The sequence below is a fragment of the Copadichromis virginalis genome, linkage group LG3 (assembly GCF_057382275.1).
Source record: "Copadichromis virginalis isolate Kocher_CV1m ecotype Utaka linkage group LG3, C_Virginalis_male_GT1.1, whole genome shotgun sequence".
NCBI classification, from domain to species: Eukaryota; Metazoa; Chordata; class Actinopteri; order Cichliformes; family Cichlidae; genus Copadichromis; species Copadichromis virginalis.
In genome coordinates this window covers 43982076-44006354 of record NC_140620.1, presented here as the reverse complement: position 1 = coordinate 44006354, position 24279 = coordinate 43982076, and the positions used below count along the sequence as shown (strand labels likewise).

The 24279-nt window shown below is 41.5% G+C and overlaps 1 protein-coding gene across 1 annotated transcript; it reads left to right on the top strand.

Annotated features, from left to right (window-relative positions):
• The first annotated feature begins 279 nt into the window (after positions 1–279).
• Positions 280–20876, top strand: ntn5 (netrin 5). The gene is made up of 7 exons (XM_085451263.1): positions 280–337; positions 5944–7418; positions 8099–8287; positions 9698–9847; positions 16631–16681; positions 17435–17515; positions 17785–20876. Exons 2-7 carry the CDS (start codon positions 5954–5956, stop codon positions 18345–18347), a joined length of 2499 nt encoding a protein of 832 aa, XP_085307389.1. The 5' UTR covers positions 280–337; positions 5944–5953; the 3' UTR covers positions 18348–20876.
• The last annotated feature ends 3403 nt before the right edge of the window (positions 20877–24279 follow it).

The window sequence follows — 24279 nt, the reverse complement described above, 5'->3', positions numbered from 1 at the left end:
TAAAACAAGTGTTTAAAGAATAAAGCTTTGGATCGGGGTTTTACGCATTCGGCACTTGGAGCCAGTTTGGCACAGAATGATGTGACTCCTCTCCTCGGTGGGAGCTCTTGGCTCAGTTTTGTTGCTATTAGGAGAGACACCTCCCAGATTATCCCATTAATTTGCACCCACAGTCCCCCCACCCCTACCCGGTGCGTTGCCCCCTCCCGGCAGGTTTGCCTTCTGCTCAGCTCTCCTCTGCACACCGAGCTGGATGTCCGGACACTTGCTGCGCTGCTCTTAATGATCAGGAGGCACCGCGGGAGCAGGAAGGAGAAGCACAGCGACGACGCACATGGTGAGCTCCTGTGACTGATTTTTGATCGTTTATCGGCTCGAGGTCTGCGGTAGCTGAAGGGGTGTGAAGTTTTATCTGCGCTTTTGTGGCGCTGGAGAGAAGCAGCGACGGAACTTCAAGTGCAGACTGTATTTTCTGTCGGTGGAACTGAGGGCTAAAAGAGGGTTAAATAAAGGCAGAAACGCATTTGTGGGGAATAAAAACTCGTATAAATTACATTAGGGGTAGAGTTATAGCTACGTTTCTCTTTTCAGTTATCGTTTACGCACTTATATTTTCATAGTTGAGAATAAATCTCATTAAAAATTCATTCTTTTAAATGTGATTACTGATTGTTTTACGCGCTGACAAATAAGCTGTAGGACTGAACTAGAAAAAAATACGTTTAATCCTATAAAATGACCTCATGTAGTATAAATTGTTTTACCTCGAGTGTTACTGAAATGTAAATTGCTTATTGTGTTTATTTTTATTTTATTTTATTTTTAAATAAGAAAACATTCTAAAAAACAATCTGTATTTATTTTTTGTTTGTTTTTTACTGCAACATTGCACAGAACTACAATTTTAAAAAACATATTTTCATTTGTATATTTCTTTTGAATGTAATCGTACGCACGTGGTTTTGCCACTATGTCCCATTATGTTGAGGTAAAAGAAAAATTTAATAAATAAATCAAAACACAATATACGCTCATAACACGATTTCCAATTAGCAGGCCGGGAATTCGGCGCTGTTATTTATCCCAAACGTTAAACACAAGCGAGAATAATGATCAACATTAAACATCAGAGTGAAAGTTTTCTGATCACGTTGCGATAGCCTCGCTGTGTAAATAAAGCTCATAATTGGCTGCAGCTAATTTGCGCTCAACAAAGGCGCAATTAGCTCTGCTGAATTGAGCCAATTAGTCTCCGGGCTTCGCTCTCAGCTCTGGCCAAAGCAATCAGACTAAATATGATAAACATTTACGTTTCATGAACCGTGGCAAAGGGATCATTAAAGTCTAAGGACTCAGGTTAAAGTCAACTCCGGCATCCAGCGTGTATCTGCGGGCTGTTTGCCTTTTAAGGTCCGTTTACAGTTTGTTGGTTTCCCTAAAAGTCCAGTTTAATAAAAATATCACCGCATTTGTCTTAATAAAGACAGCCTGCTTTTTTCTGTCTTTCCTTTCTTAAGGAATTTGGGGACTGGGGTTTACTGGATTGCTGTGAAGTGTTAATTAAAACAAGCTAAAGTTTAGTAAACAAAAAGTTGTTTGTTTGTTTTTTATGAAACTGTAACACTAATGATTAATTGGCTGTTTTTCTTTTCTTCTTTTTTCTTTCTTTTTAAAAACATATATTTTTTAATCTTGTCCAGTGCTCATAAAAGGCGCAAACCTGGCGGTGTTTTTTGATTCATTTTGCGCCTGCTTCTCATTATTAACTTGCTGTATGACACTATGCGGATTTAATTTGCACACAATTACGCACAGGAATTTTTTTCCCCCCACAATGCCCGAAGTTGTCTTTGGCCTGACTGCAGCGTGGATTCCCAGTGATTTAATTTCCATCTGGTTTTCAATAAGATCATGTGAAGTTGGAGCTGCGCTGAAAGCTTCTTGCCAACTTGTATGAGGCAGTAAAAGGGAAATTGACAGGAAATTCCCCTTGTATTATCAAGCGGGCAACATGTGTTTTTTTTATTCAAAAGTGAAGCAAGTAAATCTTGCAGGTCGGTGCAGAGACACCTTTCAGATCTGAGGGGGCACAGATGGCCCAGGAGGATGCGGCACACGTGCACCGGACTGGCTGTTTGTTGGAGGTGCAAACATGAAGGACAGAGGCCTCTAGCTAAAGATACGAGCAGCGATAATCCATTTTGCGCTGTCTGTTGCTTCCACCTCCCTGGCCACCCCACTAAAATTAGATTATTACACCTAAAACAGAACTCCTGGAATCCGCTCCGCGTGGAATAACACACACATGGGCTTCAACTGTGCGGGCAGGAATGCAGTATGGGAATACAGAGCGCATGCATAGCCTTTCTCTTCTCACCCAGAGCCCAGGGTTGTATTTCTGACGGCTGAGGACAATTGCAAATTAACAAAGGTGTCAGTTTGGTAACATGCGCCAACAGGTGCCCGCTTGGTTCAGCTTCAAACGCGCTGGCTATAAGACAGAGCTTATATAATTGATCATATTTATTTAAAGGCTCCGTGTCTTGGAGCAGAGCTGCAACGTAAAACCCTGGGAAATCTTCCCAGATGCTATCAGCTCGATACAAATCCACCTTATTAAACAACACAGCCGTGTGTTTATTTGCGCAATCCTCATTTTAATCTATTGAAACCCCTTACAGAGGTTGCAGAACTATTTGAATTTAGCATATTTTCCCTCGCTGCGGTTGACCGGGACTGCTGCGCATGACGAGGAATGTTAAAATGTGCGAGACAGGCCAAATCCAGCTCATCTGCTCAGCAGAATAGCTCCAGACACAGACAGGCCCAAAGCTCTGCAAGGGACAAAGCGAGTTAGCAGGTAGCAAGAGAGAGGAACCACAGCAAGAGACAGGAACACAAAAAAGACACGTTTGCTGCGGAACAATTAAACAAGAAAAAAAAAAAAAGTTAATTTATGAGTGATAAGTTTTCAGAAGGATATGATCTTCGTTCTTCAGTTAGAATCATAATACAGCAAAAGGCATGGTATATTACTTACAGAGACAGGCCAAGCATGAAAAATGAACATGCATGGATATGGAAAACTATGGATGTATTGCTGTTATTACCCCATAAGATCACATCTCTCTCTCTCTGAAAGCTCCACCAGACTCCTAAATCTACAGAAAGACTCAGTGCAAAACTGTCTAGCAAGCAAATGCTTTTGCAAACAGCATTTTCAGCTGCACCGAAACACCTTATTGAGTTTCCTATTCACTTACATATTCCTATCCATTTATTCAGATGTGAAAAACTTATATGCATGTGCATGAACTCCTGCAGCTTCAGCCTCTACCAAATCATTAAACCACTTTTTTGTTTCTGCTCCCGACATCTCTGCTGCTTTCAAGTTCAGACACATTTCAGCGTTATGAAGAACGGGAGATTTACATCGGGAAATAAACGAGGACTGCAGAGCACGAACACCAGCGCCGCTCTCCTTGCTCTCTCCTGTTCGACTATGCTGTAAACATGCCCCCAGGTTGTCAGCAAGTATTTTTCCAGCCCCTTGCCAGCCAAGCATAGCTGCTTCTAAAGATCACCCGCCGGAGATGTTGTTGATCTCATCATACCACTATTTGGCTGTATAAGCTTTTTGAGAGGCAGATTGCTGCCAAGTTATTTCAAAACTTCTGCTCACAGGGTCCTCAAACTGAATGCATAGTTGTTATATCAACAGCTATTGTGTGCATTAAGTTTGCAACTAAGAAAAAGTAGACAAAACTGAAACGGAGATCGAGGCCTCTTCTTGGAGTTAACGGGAAATTCATTCAGAGGAAATCCCGCTCGTCTTCAGCATTTCCGCCCCTGGCATGCTGGCTGTGTGAATTTATTGAAAGCGGTAGAGAAAAACCGTAGTTGAAACCATATCTGCTGGGTTGCATTGGCCATACGAGACAGTTGATCTAGTCTCTGCATTTGGCCTAGAGGGGCGCATTAAAAACCTCAAGGGCCTCACTTAGATGAGCATCCATTTATCAGAGTGGGTGTAATGGGCAAATGTTTAATTAGTCATGTAATGTGACAAAGACAAGAGCAAGTGCATGTCACGGGAATGTTAAACAACCTACCCCTTTCTCTTTTAGCCATGTGTACGCTTCACCCCCACCACCCGCCTACACGCTTATAACTGCCCATTCGCTGAATTCCTGACTGAAATCTCACCACTACTTCCCTGAATCCTCTGGTAGCTTTTTATCCTGCTCATCATCCCTTTGACTTGTCTCCCCTTCTTATACAACCGGTATATCGATACCACATGAAACCAGAGAGCCAATTAATCAGCCGATCAACTTATACGTCTTGCTTTTTATCAGTGTGTTCAGGTTCCCGTGGGGCATGTCTCGACACGTCAGGAATGGCTAGCCGAGGCATTCTGGATCACAGGAATGTGGCTCTCTGGGACCAGGGTCACAATCAGACCACTAATCACTGCACTTGTTACTTGTTTCCTTTAGCAACGCCACAAAACACAGGCGCCTGCTGAGCCTGTTATTCCCCTTTTGTGCTCAATCAAGTTTAGCTGATTTATTTTCTAGCATTTGGTTGCTTTTGGACATTTGCAGTTTGTCCCCAGGCAGCCGAGAGACCGCCGTGACCTGCACACAGGACCCCTCAGAGTTGTGTGGTCCCAAAAGGGAGGCCTCATATTTCGGTCGTTGGCTAATTGAGCGGCATGACGAGGCCGGAGAGGCTCTCAGCCCCGTTCCTCTCCTACGGGTTTGGTTTATGCAGCCCTGCTGACTTTGCTGTCAGTGTCAAACGCTTGTTAGGGCATCATCAATCTCACAGCAGTTAAGAATATTCCCAGAACAGAATGAAAGGGGCAGGTGATAGATGGGCAGGGAGACGGGAGAGTGGAGGAAAAGTTGTTTGAAACCGCCGAAGGATGGCGGATATAAATGAGAAGATGACAGCCCATTTAATGAAGAAAAGAAATCATTTCCCAAAAGCGAAAGGAGAAAGGTGCTGAACTCACCCTGCAATGGAGAAACTTACGTAGTGCTCATTGGGAAATGTGCTTCTGGGCTTTGTGTGAGCAGCGAAAAAACGATAAATCACTGGGCCCAGAGAAAGTAGGTGCATTGTCCATTTTGTCCGGATGCCAAAGCGGACGAATTCTAGTATCAAATCATGACAGAAAAATAAATTACACTCATCACCAATTACACGAAACGGGAAGCGGATTTGTTTGCACTGCAGACCTACACAAGTCAGGGTTTGTCTCTTCAACGGAAGTATCCGAGTAGGGGCTCAAGTCGAACACACATTTCATTCCATAAATCATTTCTACCATCCCAAATGCTAATCTCCAAGTCCTCTTCCTCCCTCTCTGTTTCTCCGTGCCCTCTTTCCTACACCACGACACTACTACACTGCTCATGGTCGGGGCCCTCGCTGCGGTGGCTGCAGCAATGACCAACGGTAAAGATATTTGGAAAGGGAGCAATAAATATGATGGATGTGGTCCAGCTCAGGTTTTAGCCCCAGCTGTCGGGCATGTTTTTTGTTATTTCAGACAGACCTGCTGGGTGCGCGCCCTTCTTCACCCGCATTCATCCACTCGTTTTGGGGTTAAGGAGCGTTTTAAGATGGATAAGTTCTTATAAGTTCTCAAGTTCAAGGGTTCAAACCGGTGGCTGACACTACTGGGAAGATGGGAGATTACATTTTTACAGGATGAAGTCTTTACTGGCAACTACTGAAAGCCAATAAGGTGAACTTGCAGTGATGCAATCAGTTGGTATGGTGTGTTTTCAATAAGGGGACAGGTGGTCCTTCTTAGATTTCCTTCTTCGGCTTCAAATGCGTATCATATAAATCAATCAGTTAGTCTTTTGTTCTTTTCTGATCACGCCCCTGTGGTTTTCCTCTTTAAAAAATGATTTTTTCCTCTCACAGGCTGGATGACATGATGTTCCAACCCTTTTCCCCTCCTCCCTCCACCTCTTTTTGTCCTGTTTTCCTTCTACTCCTCTTCCTCTGTCTTTCCCTCATTTCCTCTTCCCTTCCCCAACCGCCGTTGAGCTGGAATTCACCTAATGACCCCTGCTACCACACAGTTGGCCGTCCGCGACACTGCCTGTCAGAGTTTATCAATGCTGCCTACGGGGTTCCAGTCAACGTGAACCACTCGCTACAAGGAAATGACTATGACAGCCACATCACCACCTTAACCGACCTCAACAATCCCCACAACCTCACATGTTGGATGGCCGATGCAGGTACTGACACAGGAGACTGGGTCCTTACCCTACCGCTGGGCCGCCGCTTTGAGATCACATACATAAGTTTTCAGTTCTGTCACCAAAGGGAGCCATTGGACCCCATCTCCATTTCCATCCTCAAGTCGATGGACTTTGGGCGCACCTGGAGGCCAATGCAGCACTACTCCAGCGACTGCCTCAGGAACTTCAAGCTACCTTCACAAACAGTGGCCCAAACGAGACATCAAGAAACAGAGCCCCTCTGCTCAGACCCACGCCCTCTACAGAAGCAGCGAGGAGGCATGGTGTTGGCCTTCTCCACTCTGGATGGACGGCCATCCTCTCCTGATTTTGACTATAGCCCCACTCTCCAGGACTGGGTGACAGCCACCGACATTCGCGTGGTCTTCCATAAGGTGTCCAGTGAGGTGAAGATAGGCCACATGGATAAGACGGAAGAAGAAAGATGGCTTGACCGTGGACACGACATCAGAGAGGCTGGTGTTGTGAGATGGAGAACGGACTTCAAGGATCAGACTGGAGATCAGGTGGACAAGTTAAACACAGAAAATACACTGGCATTTTTTGACAGGGAGACAAAAAACTCAGAGACAAGGGTGAGGAACAAAGGGGTTAGAATAGATAAGCAAGTCAGGAAGGGCCATTATAAAAGCTCAGGTCAAGATGAAGACGGGCACAACGTCACCAGCAAGGAAGGGGGGGACAGTTTCAGCATGGACACTCTCACTTCTCCTAAAAAGGGCGGGAAAGGCAGAGGGCGTGGCCGCAAGAAGGAAAACAATCATTGGCTGCCTTGCCCCAATGGAGATTGCAATTGGACAGTTGAGGGGCGGAGCAGAAACAACAAAGGGCAGGAGCTGAGGAAACGGAGGAACAACAATCACAATACAAGGCCGAGGAATCTGCAGGCGGCCCAACCTTCTGCTTTTAAGCCGCCCGGCCGAGCTCCTTTTGCCCTCTCGGACCTGCAGGTCGGGGGCAGGTGTAAATGTAACGGACACGCTTCCAGGTGTCGCCGCGACGACACGGGTCGTGCAGTGTGTGTATGCAAGCATCACACAGCGGGGCCAGACTGTGATGTGTGTGAGGACTTCTACTTTGACAGACCATGGCATCGAGCTACGCCCACTAACCCAAACCCCTGTGTTGGTGAGTCCTGCATCACACTGCCTTTGAAAATGCTAACATAAGCACACCTTTGGTCTTATGAAAGAAATCAATGAAATCACTAGAAAACATATTGCAACTGTCAAAAACTGTGCATATAGTAAAGACAGCATGATTGAATCTCAATTTCAAGTACGGGTTTATAGAGGCTATAACTCATCCAGCAACTTAATGTCGCTCAAACAGCACAAGCCAGACATCTGTTTTCAGCATTAACATAAAAACCTTTGCACATCAGATCCTGACCGATACTCAGCAGCCTACAAACATGTTGCAGAGGTCCAGTTCAGTGACTGTTACTCAAGGCAACACACCATTAATTATACATGACTTCAAACATTAATACAATATAAATGAGGGCGCTTTAAAAGATCCCCCCCATACAGTTGATGTGAAAGTTATTCTCGCTATAAAAAAAGAACAAAAGACGCACTCTGGAAGAGAGCTAAGTGTAAGAGGGCTTTGTGTCAACATATTTGCAATCAAACTGAAAGTCATAAATCTGGCTTAAGCCAAAATTTCCCTTATTTGGTACTTTCTGGATACCATATTAAAGCCAAACTGCTGGATTTGAATAACCCATTGTTAATACTTTCTCCAGCCCTGAAACTCTTTTCTTCGTTGGTGTTCACCAGTATTTATTTTGCTTTGCCTATGTCCAGCCTGTGAGTGTAACGGCCACTCCAACAAATGCCGCTTCAGCATGGAGGTGTTTCAGCAGTCGGGCCGGCGCAGTGGAGGCGTGTGTCAGAAGTGTCGCCACCACACGGCCGGACGCCACTGCCAGTACTGCCAGAATGGATACACCCGCAACCACAAAAAGCCGCTCAGCCACCGCAAAGCCTGCCAACGTCAGTGACTGGATGTGTGTGTGTTTAGTGTATATGTGGTGGGGGACACAAGATGGAGGGTAGAGCGAGTGCGTGACCCATACCTTTGATTGACTGTACATTCGCTGAAAGATGAAAAGTAAATCAGAGTGTGATCGTGTTTATGCCCGACTGTCAGAATGTGTGTTGCTATTTGAGCTTACGTGGTCCGCTCTGCCTCTGTACAAGTGTACAAAAGTGTTAATGGGGTGGTTACATTGTGACAGAGGACAGCTATTCCTGTTAGCAATATACAAAAGCACACACAAACCACACCGAGCTGCCTCATGCATCCACATTATTACCACCTATGGCATCTGCAATGACCCCCGGTGACCTTTGACCGGTGTCATGTCCTAAGTGACTGTGACACCCTAGCTTAGCTGTGTGCAAGCTTGTCCTCTGCTCTAATACTTTGCTGTATATCCAGAATTAACAGGCCTTGTGAGTTTCACACACATTCAGGGATAATAAAAAATATTAAACACGCTCAATATTTTATCACTTTTAAGGCATGAAACAAGAGTATCCTGCAAATTTATACGCTTTTAGTCCTGATTTATTGCTGCTACATTTCACTTAGTAACCATTCAGAGGCCAGCGGTGAGACAATTACTCATTTTCTCCAGGCAGGTTGTTTGGACTTATTGTAAGGATTTGTATAAACATTGTTCGAGTGTGAACAGAGCTGCTGAGGAGAGGCTTCCTCTCCCCATCTGTCTTCTCTCATTGGCCCTTATCCTTTGAAAGCACTGGTAAATAAAAAGCTTTGCAATGTAAACTATGGCAAATCCAGGCAGTAATCATTATACCGTGTAACAGGCAACACTGCTAATATCTACTTAAGAAGGTTCATCTTCACTAAAAAAACTTACCTAAAAGAAACACCAGAGTGATAATGATTCCCTGCAATGGTGTGCAATTTTGTTAATATCTCCACTGAGGAATTTGTCTTTGTTTACCCATCAGGAAACAGACGCCCACCTGGCGTTAGTATAGGCCTTCTGTAATGCTCAGTGACACGCTTGAGGACACATGCTTGTCATTCAGGATTAAACCAGGTCCTGTCACTGATGGATGCATTTATAAGTCCTGTTGTCATGTCTTTCCTTTGTTATGTTATTTTTAACATATCTTAAACCTATCCAGAATATAGATTATTTCAACTGGCTCTGCTCACCATTTTAGCATCTTTTAGCTTGTTATTTTGGTTTACAACCTGCTTGTTGGTGGACAAGAAAACTGAGGCAAAAACAGTACAGAGATTTAAAATACAGGCTAATAAGCCTGTACTGTAAGGTGAGAATATGTCAGTGTTGGATTTAAAGCTCATGTGAGTACCTACCAAAAAACGTGCTTATTCAGCTTCTAATCTGTTCATTTCTTTCCCAGCGTGTCAGTGCCATCCTGTGGGGGCAGTGGGTGGCTGGTGTAACCAGACGTCTGGTCAGTGCCTGTGTCGACGAGGTGTGACCGGCCTCAGGTGTAACCGCTGTGCCCCAGGATATGAACAGGGGAAGTCTCCTTTACAGCCCTGCATACGTAAGTTTACCGGCCACGCAGATGTCCATTTTAAACCTGCTAACTTTAGCAGTGTTGTCAGAAAGAGTTTTCACTTTGAAGGCAAAACAAGAACTTCTTCCTCTTTCTGTCAGTTATTGATTCCACAAGGTTTAGTGCTACTAAAGAGTGCACAAATGAGCCACACAGTGTGTTTACAACTGCTAGCAAAGCATAAAGGCTGTCAGTGCATGCTAACATTTTCCTCACCCAAGGAAATGCTAACACAAGTGCAGATCACACCAGTTTGTCCTCATCTACAGCAACTCAGATTGTTAATATTGCAATATTAAAAATGAAATTGGAAATGGGTTTTTGGCATGGATTTATGCTAACCTAACCAGAATAGCTCTCCCTTAAAACTAGCAACATGTAGATTGATATTAAGTTAAGTTGATGTTAGCCAGTAGCTCAGTGTGGTTGTATGCAAAATTTGATATTTATCCAATATAGCACTGCATATGCCAAAACCTTTAAATGTGTTTGTACAGCAACAATGTTTTTCTGTTTTTGTTTTGTTTTGGTGACTTAGTTTACTAATTCCTCTTAAATAGTTATTGATTGTTCTCATCTGGACTTGAGAGTTTACACAAAAGGATTATTATAATTAGACGTTTTCATAGTTCATACTTGAAGGACACAGATTTAATAAAGCAAACATTTATTTGAATGTCTGAATGTAGTCAATAGGTAATCAGCCTGTTAAAGACACAACTGTGATGACCAATAACACTTTTACCATTAACTAATGACTGAAACATCGCTTCCATCACGTCTGGATATTCTTTTCCTCTCTGGGAGGACTCTGCCAGTGGGCTCTGTCTTTTGTCCCAGGGGTTCTGGGTCTGTCTGAGGGATTTCTCTCCTCCTCGCTCTGTTTCAAGGATTTTCGTGTGTTTGTGGAAATTGGTGCAACTGCCATAACACCCATCAGACACAGATCACATTTTGCAGTGTCTCATTTCAGCCTGCATGTGTCCAAGTCAAGTCCAAGTTCCCATGTAATTTTGTTACATAAGTAGAATGTAAAATTTTACATTTATTGAACCTGGTCAAATGGTTCAATACTGCACTTATTTTGCCTATTGAGTTTTGCACACATGTGGGAGCCTTCCAGGACTCTATGAAAACTATGAATAGAGGCCTCAAATCTGAAAGTTATGACAACCTCTTTTGTTTGTTTTTATAAGGATTGATTTCATAACAGCACTTAGTCTTACCGTAATTAAAAATGTTCTCTCTGCACTCGACACCCTTTGGCTTTTAATAGTTTGTTGTCAGTCATGACAAAGTGACTTCTTTAATTTCTCCTTCAGCCTCATTTGTTCGTGGCCTAAATGGATTAAGCGACTCTATCAAGCTGTGTAAGCCTTTATCAAATTGTAGCTCAGTATAAATAGGGCCGCTGCGCTTCAGTTTAATTTGGCCCGATCTCCTCGGCGTGTCTCCTTTTCATCATCCCTGGATGGTTTCCACAGCAGCGATAACATGAGCTGAGCGCTACAGGGAAACCTCATCTCCCGCTGATCTGGTATCAGCGTCAGATCAAGAGGATTGTTGCCACTCACATCTCTGCGCCTGGCCAGCAACAAACATCAGCCATGAGCGCTAATCCACGCGCACATCCCGGGCTAATCGCACGAGTGCCGACAACTACACAGGCTCTGACGCTGTGTTAGTCCCAATCAGGTGACATAGGGAGCCAGCAGCAGGGAGCTTCGCACCTGTTGCACGCCTCAAACTGCCCCCATCGAAGGGCCCAGACTCATAACTCTCCTAGTGAAAGGAGTGAGTGAAAGAGAACCTTGTTTGTTTTTACTCCCAGACCATCTCAGTCTATGTATAGCACCTCTCTGCTCCCACCACCTCGTACATCTCGCCTACACCTCATCAGACAGCCCTAAATGTGTGCAGCAGTCAGGCTAAATTCAATGTTAGCTACCTTTAAACCATTTTATCTATGCTCTGAATAGACCAGGATGTCAGCAGAATTGTCTGACAGGGCTGCATATTTTGGTCAAACTAAAGCTAAAGCAAAACGGAATCCAAGCTAGCTGATGAGATAGCCCCAGCTAACCTTTGCTAAAGCTTTAACTGCAAATTTATGAAATGAAAAATGATCAAGTTTTATGATTTGTTACAAAATAGAAAACAGTTATTTCACATATTTAAAGCAAGTTGATGTGCTGTCACCTCAGCCAAAGTCATCTATGACCTCGGGTTTAATCCTGCGAGGGCCATCGTGAACGATTACTGGAACTGTTATTTTGAAGCATTATCTAAAATAACTGAACTTTTTTCCTCTGAAAGTTATATTTCTACCAACATCTTTGCTGATTTCACTTCAGAATCCTCTTAGCAGCATGTCGCTCTGATGGTGGCTTCTGTTTTTGTTAATAGAGTTTCGATGAATGCCAAAGAAAAGAAAATAGTTGAAATCCCATTAACATGAAATATTGGTCAATGAAAAGTCTTCTCACACTAAGATGAGTTATCTGATTTAGTTAGTTAGTGCTGACTTTTCTCCTAGTGTCATGTTTTGTTGTGTTTTTACTTTGACCTGATATTTCTTGGGTTAGATCATATTTTTATTAATTAATTTATTGCTAATTTTATTCTGTATAGTTCCTATATTGATTTAGGAATGCATGAACAGCATCTTTTGTTTCTGCACTATTTGGAATTTTGCGATATGTGACGATTCAGACATTTGACTTGCCTTGTAAATTTAGAAACATATTAAAAACTAGAAGCCCACTCAGCGACACATTCTCCACCGAGACCAATAACCTTGCATTTCAGTTTTAATCAATCACAGATGTTGCCTAACTGCTGGTTTGAGGTACTTCTTGAATGTCGCCTAGACAATTGTGCTAGACTTTTTAGCAAGAGAACGATTAGCATTAAGAATTGTTTTATGTTTTTTTTTATTATTTAGAATTAAAAGAAATCTTGAAGATCTTGAATCTTGGAAATCCCTGTACCCTTAATGACTCGGTGTTAATCAATAAAGATGTGATTTTGATGATGATTAGAATAATATATATATATATATATATTTATGTATGTATGTATGTATATGGGTCACCTTCTCATTTAATTGTTTTTCTTTATTTTTACTACTTTCTGCATTGTAGATACATACTGAAGACATCAAATATATAGATCAAGATATATGGGATTATGTAGCAAAGAAAAGTAAATAACTGCAAATATGTTTTATATTTTAGATCTGCCAGAGTTGCCACCCTTTGCTTTGTTGACAGCGCTGCAAACCCTTCTCTAAATGAGCTTCATGATGTAGTCACCTGAAATGGTTTTCACTTCACAGGTGTGCCTTGTCAGGGTTCACTGGTGGAATATCTTGCCTTATTACACAGTTTACAGCCTTATTTGACAACCGTCAGATTATAGCAATATTATGGCAAGAACCAATCAACTAAGTAAAGAACTGAAGGTCAGTCAGTCTGGAAAATTGCTAAAACTTTAAATGTGCAGTCACCAAAATCATCAAGTGCTACGATGAAACTGGCTCACATGAGGACTGCCCCAGGAAAAGAGGACCAGTTCCAGTAGGAGACACAATCTCTACATCAACTGTTCAGAGGAGACGGCGCGAATCAAGCCCTTATGGTCAAACAGCTGCTAAGAAACCACTAAGGAAAAGCAAGAAGTAGTAAAGATTTGTTTGGGACAAGAAACTCAAGGAATGGACATTAGACAAATGGAAATCTGTGCTTTGGTCCGATGAGTCCAAATTTGAGATCTATGGTTCCACGTGCCTTGTCTTTGTGTGATGCAGAAAAGGTGAACGGATGGTCTCTACATGCATGGTTCCCACCCTGAAGCTTGAAGGAGCAGGTATGATGGTTTGGGGGTGCTTTGCTGGTGACACTATTGGGGATTTATTCAAAATTGAATTTGACATGTCTACCATAGCATCCTGCAGTGACATGCCATCCTATCCGGTTTACGTTTAGTTGGACCACCACTTATTTTTCAACAGGACCACGACCCCAAGGGCTATTTGACCAAAAAGGAGAGTGATGGAGTGCTGCAACAGATGGCCTGGCCTCCACAGTCATCTGACCTAAACCCAGTCGAGATGGTTTGGGATGAGATGGACCTCAGAGTGAAGGCAAAAGGGCCAACAAGTGTTGGGGACTCCTTAAAGACTGTTGGAAAACCATTTCAGGCGACTACCTCATGAAGCTCATTAAAAGAATGCCAAGAGCGTACAAAGCAGCAATCAAAGCAAAGGGTGGCTATTTTGAAGAATCAAAAATATAAAAGATGCTTTGAGTTACTTCACACTTTTTTTTGTTTTGTAATAAATCCATATGTGTTCATTCATAGTTTTGATGCCGGGAGTGAGCATCTACACCGTAAATAGTCATGAAAATAAAGAAAAAACATTAAATAAAAAGGCGTGTCTAACCTTTTAACTGGTAGTGTACATAGAATAGCATGTCACTAGTCAGCTAGTCACTAAATTCTGATAGAGACCCAGTCATTTTGTTCTGGAAGCAGGCCTGACATGACAGAAATTGCTCAGTTCAGAAAATTTTCTGAAATTTTCATGAAATTTTAGGAGATCAGGCTTGGTAGTTTTTACTAGAGATGGACCGATCCGATATTACGTATCGGTATCGGTCCGATACTGACCTAAATTACTGGATCGGATATCGGAGAAAAATAAAAAATGTAATCCGATCCATTAAATATCACGAAAGCACCTCACAAAACTTGCAACACGCCGTAACTCGCCTCAGAACGTTAGCACGTCGGAGCAGTATTCATCACGTGATAGAGCGGCTGTGGCATGCGGGACCTGTCGGTGGTCTGGATAGCATGTGGAGCTTCGCTAGCAACCCGGCATTTCATCTCCGACAAAGTTATCCCGAGAGAAGTAAAGCAAGTGTGTAAGTCCATCTCTGAATGTTTGTAAAGCATTCCTGCGTTAAGCTTAACAAACGATATATGGAGCGACTTCCTCCTCTTGCTGCTACTTCAATCATGAAACTGCTTAACGATCAGCTGATCGGCTTTTCAAATCAAAATCAAATCAAATCACTTTTATTGTCACATCACATGTGCAGGCACCCTGGCACAGCACATGCGAGTGAAATTCTTGTGTGCGAGATCGTCGTGAGTCCGTGTCTCTTCTTTGTTTTTGGCCCACTTTGCACCAGAAAGAGGAAACCAGCGGCTGAACAGCAGCAGCACGTTTAAGCTTGATCAGCTGTTGTTAGAATGTATTTAATATTAATTTCTACTCCAGGATCTTTTTTCTACGTAGCTGACGCTGGTAACTGTGCTGGGGCGGATCTAGCAAAGTTTAGCCAGGGGGGCTGATAGGGCATTAACAGGGAAAAGGGGGCACAAAGACATACTTTTCTTTCTTATTCTCATTTAAAATGTCTACCTTTTAATAAATAATTATCTGACACCCAAAGTTTTAATTTGATGTAAAATGAATAGAAGTCCATTACTGTATATAGTAACTATTAAGTCTAATATATATACCCTAGTAAGCTATAGTACATTTTCCTTTGGGAAGGTACCATCTGTGCAGTCTGCAATTTTGTTGAAGAAAGATGTTGAATCTACTTAATATTTCTTGAAAAATAATTGATTTCTGTGCATTTTTTTTCACACTGCATCAAATTAAGGTTGATTACGTCGATTAAGCATCATGAGGTGGAGCGTGAGGGGTGGTTCCCTATTTTTTATTTATTTATTTTTGTTGTTGCTGGGAGTTGGAACCCTATTAGTTAGGTTGCTTAATATTTACGCTAAGTACTCTTTAAAATACCAGAATAGGGAGGATGGTGTAGGTTTAAGTTTATTAGATTGATCAGTATTGCTGAACTATGAAATATTTTTTTTTGCATACAGGTATAACAGAATAGCTTTAGTGTAGTTGTTGTTTTAAACTTGAGTATGAACTTATACAAAATGCAGCAAGATATTTAAAAAACAGTTTTGTTGATTAAAAAACACTATATCGGATTCATATCGGTATCGGCAGATATCCAAATTTATGATATCGGTATCGGTATCGGACATAAAAAAGTGGTATCGTGCCATCTCTAGTTTTTACATACAAAAGATATCCCTGTCTGTCAGTCGCATATATGGATATCATATTGTCACTAGCCCTGCTCATGCAGGTAGCCCCATTTGCCTCATTGGAACCCTTGACATGTACTATAAGTACACTTACAGAAACCCACAGCACCTTCTTGACTTTTAAACACGAGGGACCGTCAGCTGGAAGGGGGTGTTGGGTGTCAGTGGCCCAGTTGTGTCATAGAAGACCAGACCTGGACAGAGGACGATGCGTGAGCTTATATGGCGGCACTGTCACACACAAACTTTTACAAGAGCCTGGGTTATGCACGCGTCACCAACCAGGATGTTAATCCACACCACCGACACGCACTACTCTGTTTAATGTTTGAGACAAAACCATACAAGAAGTGAAGGTCTGACCCTATTAAATTCCAAAAAGTAAAGTTTGCATCTGTCTGTGTGTTAGAGAGAGCACCACAGGATGGGTTTGTGGACCATAAAAGGACCACACACACGTTCATTTTGACATTTGCTTATCTTCTGCATGGGCATGCCTCACGCAGCGAGGGTCATTCAAACACAACGCACACATATAATGCACAGAAGTGAAACAGACTGACAGCTCTGGAAAGTGTCCTGAAGTTTCTCTTTGTGTGTCTGTTTTGTCTGAAACTGTGTTTATGCTTGCAGGAATTCCAGAAGTTGCTCCAACTCCAGTGTACCAACCTCAGTACAGCATAGGTAGGTCTGATGTATGGCAGTCCTGGAGAAATGCTTTGCATCAATGTGATGAAGCTCCTTGAATTATTTTTTTAAGCAGACAATCATTCATAGACAAAAATGGAGAAGAAGGCAAGTCTGGAAAATTGTATCCTGAAAGACAGTTTTATACAGAAAGTAACTTTATAACTTTTTATAACTTTAAACCTTTAAACTAATCTATTAACTAAACTTCTGGTACTTAAATATATTAAACCAATATCTAATTTTTCTACTGTAAAATTTTCTGCCTGCTGTAACCTGCCATAATAACTTATGATATCCGAATGCCTCATGCAGGAAATTGTGTAACTGACAACAAGATTTGATTGAGTAATAACAATAAAGTTTTTCCCTTTTCTATCCTCTCCCCCGCTGATGTCACCGCAGCATTTAGATTTATGGCTTTTTTGTGCGATCATATATCAGATCTCCTCTGAAGGCGTGCCACATATTTTTTAACAGATCAGTCCTTGAATTGAAACTGCTCTGGGAGCTGCTGCTCACTCTCTCCACGGAGTGGCTAACCACTCCCTCCTAGCGGCGGCTCGAAGAATGTCCCACCTGCTGCAGTTGGGATCATCTGTTAGTCAAAGGATACTGTGATGACAAATAGAAGCAGCCATATTGTAATTAGGGGAAAAGACATGTGCTGATATGCTTGCTATGAAATGATATCCACCCTCATTTGACGATTCTCTCTCCCTCTCCCCCCTCTGCTTGTCTCTCATGTAGCGGAGGAGTGCGTTTCATACTGCCAGCCTTCTCAGGTTAAAGTCAAGATGAACTTGGAGACCTATTGTCGAAAGAACTATGGTTAGTGGCCATTTTTCTGTTTTAACCACTATATATTTTTATTATATTATTAAATATAATTTAACAATTATAGTGTTTCCTGCTATCCATATTTGATATGAGCATCCACAGTGTATGTATGACAGAAAATAGAAAAGTATAACCAGTCTTTAAATTATTTATTCAAATGAATCAAATCTAAATTGTAACAAATATTTAAATTGTGGACCAAAAGAATCTATCAAAAATACTATTTTTTTTTTTTACTATGTTGTGCCTGTGTTTGTTAGTGCTGAAGGTGCAGGTGAAAGGTATGGAGCGCTCAGGTCCCTGGTGGCAGTTTTCCATCTTGGTGCAAGTCGTCTTCCGCACTGGGTCCCACGCCCGCATTCGCAGGGGCTCTCAGTCCCTTTGGGTCCCTGACCGCGACCTTGGCTGCGGCTGCCCCGCCCTCCAGGTGGGTCGGACAGTCCTCCTGATCGGAGCAGATGAAGGAGAGCAGCCCTGGGTGCCAGAGGAGAAGCGCCTGGTGGCAGATCGCTCTACTCTAGCCCTCCAGTGGCAGGAACACTGGAGCCCCAAACTCAGGGCTTTCCGGGGGCAGGACAAGAGGGGCCGCTGTCCACCAAAACAGGCAAACAACCACCAGCGCTACAGGGAAAACCCAAAACCTCAGTCTGGTTATGTCCCCCCTCACTTGCTGACTGAGAAAGATGTCGAGCCTCACGCTGCAAACACACACAAGACTGAAAGCACAGAAGTGCCGCACATGTTCAAAGTTAAATCCACTGAGGCGACACTACCCTCTTCTTCTTCACCCAATCCAGTGTGTTCTACTCAAAACCCTTCATGAAAACTTTAACAGTGAGAAGATTTAAAGACTCAAATTCTATTATATTGAAATTCTCAAAAAACAGAAGAACTACAAGGAGTAAAATGTACATTATTCCATTTTTTTGTCAGTGGACTTGACAATCAGGTGAGAAGAAAGCTCAAAGAAACCCTTCAACACCGAAACACATACCCACCTTTAGGTTTATGTACATTCTTAAGAGGTTAATTATTGCATAATGAGTTTTGCAGCAACATAAAGTGGTATCACTCAGTGATGATGAATCTGTGAGACTAAAATGGTGAAATGTAAAATGAAAGTATCATTATTTTAATATTTCTACTAAGGAAAATTCTGAAAATTAAAGTCTGACTGAACTTTGAAAAATGTCAATTAGCATTTTGTCTTGAAAATCTATATTTAGATCATATTTATTTATTGAATTGTTTAGCTAAAGTGAAAATATTACAATAAATGACATCATAAAAGTATTTACAATAGTAATTAACATAATGACAAATGGTTTAGTTAATGTGCAAAAATGTGATTGATTTTTTTTTTTTTACTAGTAAATATTTTATTGTAAATTGCCCATTATACCATTTTAGACTTTATTTTTAATTCACATGTAAATTTGGGAAAAGCAAATACTGAAAAGTAATCTCTGAAGCAATTTCACTAAATTAAAATAACCGAACAAAGTTGAAAGTCATGTAGCTCACATGGATAATTACAACAGAATGTGTCTGTTATGTAAAACCATGCTGGAGACTGCAAATTTGCATTTATTATAAATAACTAATATTTACTATTACATCGATGCTGTAGTTTTACAGTTTAAATCCAAAACTTTCAAAACTAAACAGATTAATTAATACATTATTTATTTATTTTGCTGAACTACTTACATTTGTTCCCCTTTAATCAACTTGAAATATTTGCAGAATATGTATATCCCACGTAAAAGTATAATTTCAGTGTATTTATTTTTGTTATTTCTGTCTGATATGGACATCAGTTAAAATAGCCTTCATAACGTGTTGCTCAGATTGTGTTTTTTTTTACCTTCATGTAAGAAAAACAAAGCTGTGACACCACGAGTGCATTGGGCAGCCGGGTTAGCACAGACAAGATATTATTATATTATTAAATTCCATTTTTAAATTTGACAAATATCTTTACTCTTGCTTGTCTAAAATAATGAAATTAAAAAACTGAAAACTGAAATTTTTCATTTAGGCTAATTCAATTTAGACAAAGAAAACTCATTGATTTTTAAATTAAAACATTTAAATAAGAACACTTTATTATGTATGTACATATAGTACATTTCAATTCTAAAAATGTAAAAAAAAAATTGCTTTAATTTTCTTTTTGAGTTTCTTTCTTTCTTTTCGCATGCATTTCAGTAGTGGGAGACGAAAAACCTCACTGCACTCACACCTTTAATTCAAACTGTACAATGTTTGATGAAAAGAGACTTTATCTACAATCTGTTCCCTCACTGGACAGCTGACACAAAGACCAAACTAACTTAACCTCATTTTCTAGGAATCCTCAGATACACCATAAGGAGCCCAGATACGGATCTAAAAAACATCGGTCCAACCTGTCGTCATGACTTCTGTTTCCATTTGGGAGATATCGCGTCATAGCCCAGGGGAAATGGGGGGTGGTTGGAGGTTATGAAGACAGATGGAAGAGTTCCTATTTGTTGAGCAGCCACCTTGTTTTGGTGGGACCTGTGTCAGCGATTGGCTGTGCAGCTGTGGTGAAGGCTATGATTGAAAATAAAGAGAGAAAAATAGACTCGCTGACTGATGACCTCGCAGCGGGACTGAACATACAGTACACCGAAGAGTGTGTGAGACTGTTTTGGGGCCTCTTTTCCTTTTCTTATGAGGTCCAAACATCCGTGCAACCAGCTGGCAGCTTACCATGCTAATTATGCTTCCAAACAAGCTGCTCAGATGTCTTTATACAGTAACCCAACATGCAGCATGTTTTCTGTACACTGTCTTTAATCATTTACCAGAAAAAAACATAGACTTAGTTTTATACTTATTCAAATACAAACTCTTTTTTAACCACTTAGGGTGACCTTTGTAAGAAATCAGTCAGATTTAAGTGCACATTCACAATTCTGTACTTGTGAAGACCTTAAATATCTCATTTTGACGGATCTATATTCATCACACATATTCTTCAACACCTTAAACTCAGTAAATGGAATGACAACAATACTATAAATATTACATGAAAACAGCCAAAAATGTCAGAAATACAAAAAGAGAAAATTTTAATAAAGTTTAATGTAATCATCTTTGGCATTTTTACTGGCCTATAGTTTTTTCAAAAAAACAACTGTAGTCATTTCATAATGTGTGTTGATTCAGACCATTCATCTAAGTGTCTTTGACTAATACTTTGATGCTAGCTGGTGATAAAAAAGCTCTCAAACAATACATATAAATGTTAATTACACAATATGTGTGGATATGTGTACTGTGTGTACTATGTAAAGTGTTTCAGATATAAACCGTAAAGAGATGTAATGTATGGACCATCTTTTTAGCATCTTTCAGCTCACTGTTTTGTTTTTAAGGCGTTCAATATACTGTTTTGGTTCACTTTCACTGCTCTAATTAGCACGCTTTCAACAGCAGGCAGCTGTTTTCAGTTTAAAAAAATTCAAAACACAGCTGTACACTACCAGGAAAACAGCAGACAGAAAAACTTTGGCAATTAACTGGCAAACACAGTGGATCATTTAGTAGCTAAAAACAGATATTGTCCTCAGGAGTTGGTGGAGACCAAAATATAGCTACAAGTAGAGTGATTATCAGGTGGATGCAAACATACTGCAAGTAATTTCTTGGTATTCTGTGTTTTTCAAAATCCAGTGAAAGTGATAAATAACTCATGTCAGGTTTGTGTTTCCAGCTTGCAAACAACAACAAATTGTAGCAAAAACCATCCAATGTCACGTTTTCATTTTGGCAGCTAAAAACAAGAAAAGGAGTTTCTGCACCCTGAAACACCAAACAACCCAAAACGAGAAGGGCATGGCTGTAAAAGTTAACAGTGCGTAACACACAAATTATGTGTGTGTGTCAGAGGAAAAAAGTGCAAGTCAACACATGCACAATCATGTCTCGGTGTGTGTGCGTGTGTGTGTGAAGCACCTGCTGCGTTGCTGCAGGAAGCACCTGTCAGCAGTCGTCTCCGCGGTGCAGCCCCTGTCGACATGAGGGTTTGATCCCAAAACTCCCCAAACACACACACTTACACCGACACTAACAGACAACTTAAGCCAGTGGCTCGCTCTGCAGCAGGGGCTTCGCATAGTCTGCGGCTTTGCTCCAGTTAAACTGACAACATGTTCTTTTCTGAAGCGCTGTGGATGGGGGTAGGCTCCCTGTTTTGGTGGCATGTGGGAAAAAAGGAGATCAGATTCTTCTTCTGCAGAACGGGAAGCAGCAGTGTGTGTGTTTGTGAGCGTGTGGTATTATGTTTACAGCCTGCCGAGGGCACGTTTTACGAGAGGTGATTCCTCCTGTGTTGCAGCCAGAGCCAAAGTTCAACTAGACTTCTTGCAAACACACCAATTTGCTTTGTCCTCAAACACATACACACACATTTAACACTATTCTCATCCCGTCTACACACACACTCCAAATTGTTGCCTCGCACCCAAGAGCTTAAGTCCAAGTTCAGAAAGTCACACTGTTTTCAGGATGCACACACACAAAGACACGGAGGCTTCTGTTAACCTGAGAGGCAGAGGGTCAATCCCTGTGATCCTGCAGCCTACATGCCTTCCATACAGACATGCCGCCGACACCGCAACCCGACTCCCGGCCAGATTAGGACTAATCAAGCATGGCACAGCTCAGGGCAGCAACGGCATGACACACACATGTAGACAAACACATGGATATACTGTACTACAAACATGTGCCAACCCTTCCTCTTTAAAATTTCTGATCAAGTATTTGCCAAAAATATGACCACAGAGAGAAAAATTATTTCTTGCATCAAGTATCATTATTAACAGTGCATGCAACATTTTATAATGTGGATTTTGCTCCTTGTTTCGGTTTCAGTCTGTTAAATTTCCTGGCAGTTTTTGATAGTTCAGGTTTTATAGGGTTAATGCTTTCCTACAGAACATAAAATGTCTGAAAATACACAAATTCCACACCAGTGAGAGTCTATCCCTCAGAAAACGCGGCTGCTGAATTGAAAGGTCTAATTTAATGTCCAGGTTTGTCTTCCTTCACTTATTTTTGGCACCATGTAACAAATGTGCATGACACTCTTCCAGAAGTGAATAGGAAACACCCGCAAACAAAGAATGAGCAGCTGCTTCGTACTCTGACGCTTTTATATACTCTCCAGATTCACTTCTGTAACTCAACAAGTTGTTGTTGATATGACTCTTGTTCATTTCTGACATCTGAGGAACTGAAGATCCAGTGGATTACTTTTATTTTTGACATCCTAACAACAGCAGAAAATTCTTAGTGATTGCATGACGGGCAGCTGATGCTACCAGTAGCAGGCCGGAGCAACACTGCATGGAGAAAAGTCTCGAAAATCGAGTCCCATTGCAACAGTCAAGCACCTATCTATGCTGTCTGCCTTTACAAACATTCGAGAAAGAATGAGCCATTTGAATATGAGCAACAAGTCAGTTTGTGAAATTCTTCCTTAGTACACATTTCATGATCAGCCATGAGTGGTTTGATTGCAAAGTGAAAGTGTTTAGGAACCACAGCAACTCAACCATGAAGTTGTAGAGCAGGGTCACCGGGTGACTGGGTGGCTGGAGCTCCAAACCTCATCTGTCCTTAACATCAGCACAAAAAGTGTGCACCGGGAGTCATGGTTTCCATGGCTGAGCAGGTCCTGTTGGTGTAATGTGCACTTTTTTTCCACACAATATTTGTGTAAACTGTAGTGTGCACAATCAGAGTCTTTGATACGAGTTTGAAACCAAATAAAAAAAAAATATGACTGTCTTCATGTTGTGTTTTTCTTTTTTTTTCTTTTTTGCAACTGGCATTTTTGAAAGGATTTTCTCTCTAAAGGAGAGGGGCTTACAAGACTAATAGTCTATTTAAAGCAACCTGGATGTACACCAAGATTTTACAGGTTCTTCTTTTGCCTGTCAACCACGTCTCCACTTATTTTAATGAAATTCAGATTGGTTTTCCAACAAGCGTTGTGTTACATAGTAACTTCTGCAGGATTTTCTCTTTGTTCCTGCTCTGGGTTAGATCCTGCTTTAACTCTATCCAGCTGAACTCTGAGGTTGTTATCCTTTATGTCTTAAACAGCCTTGACTGTGCTCTTACAGGTCAGGTACTTAATTAATGCCTCATCAATCAGAGCAGGCTGGTCTTTGGAGAATGGCTGCATTAAAGCAAACCAGAAGATTTTCGAGTGCTGCAACAACTTATAGTGTAAAAAAAATTATGTATTTCTTGCACTATTAAAGCGCATAAAGCTATTCTGGTAGATCCCAAAATGACATTTTAAACCTTTAAATGTATTTAAGAGAAGTGAACTCATAGGTTTAATATGCAGAGCATACATGCTCGTCTGTATAATGTTTTTGCATGAGACCGTGAGGACCTGCCGTCACGTGGCTACAGCTTGACTTTTCCCATTAAAGTTTTCCCACCAGTCGCAGGTGTGGACCGGTCGTCTGGTCCCTGTTTGGCCACAAATGTCTGGGATGTGTCAGGCCGTCCTCAGCTCTGCTCCCTTTGTAGTCTGCAATGGGAGGCTCGTTTTGTCTTTGTAGTCATTAAGCAGAACCTTGTTTTGGCAGCCACCGTGTTAGAGGGGACAGGTGATTTATAGCGGAGGGAGCAACAGGGTGATCCCTGCCATTCGTTTCTTTTTTGGGAGGGATGGGGGCTCATTCTGGATGTTTTTATGGCGT

What these genes read in the sequence shown, in the direction of transcription:
- ntn5 (XM_085451263.1), top strand. Translation starts at nt 5,954, where the DNA reads ATGATGTTCCAACCCTTTTCCCCTCCTCCCTCCACCTCTTTTTGTCCT. An exon ending in TCCTTTACAGCCCTGCATAC is followed by an intron (nt 9,848 to 16,630) that starts GTAAGTTTACCG and finishes TTATGCTTGCAG; the next exon opens with GAATTCCAGAAGTTGCTCCA. An exon ending in CTATTGTCGAAAGAACTATG is followed by an intron (nt 17,516 to 17,784) that starts GTTAGTGGCCAT and finishes TGTGTTTGTTAG; the next exon opens with TGCTGAAGGTGCAGGTGAAA.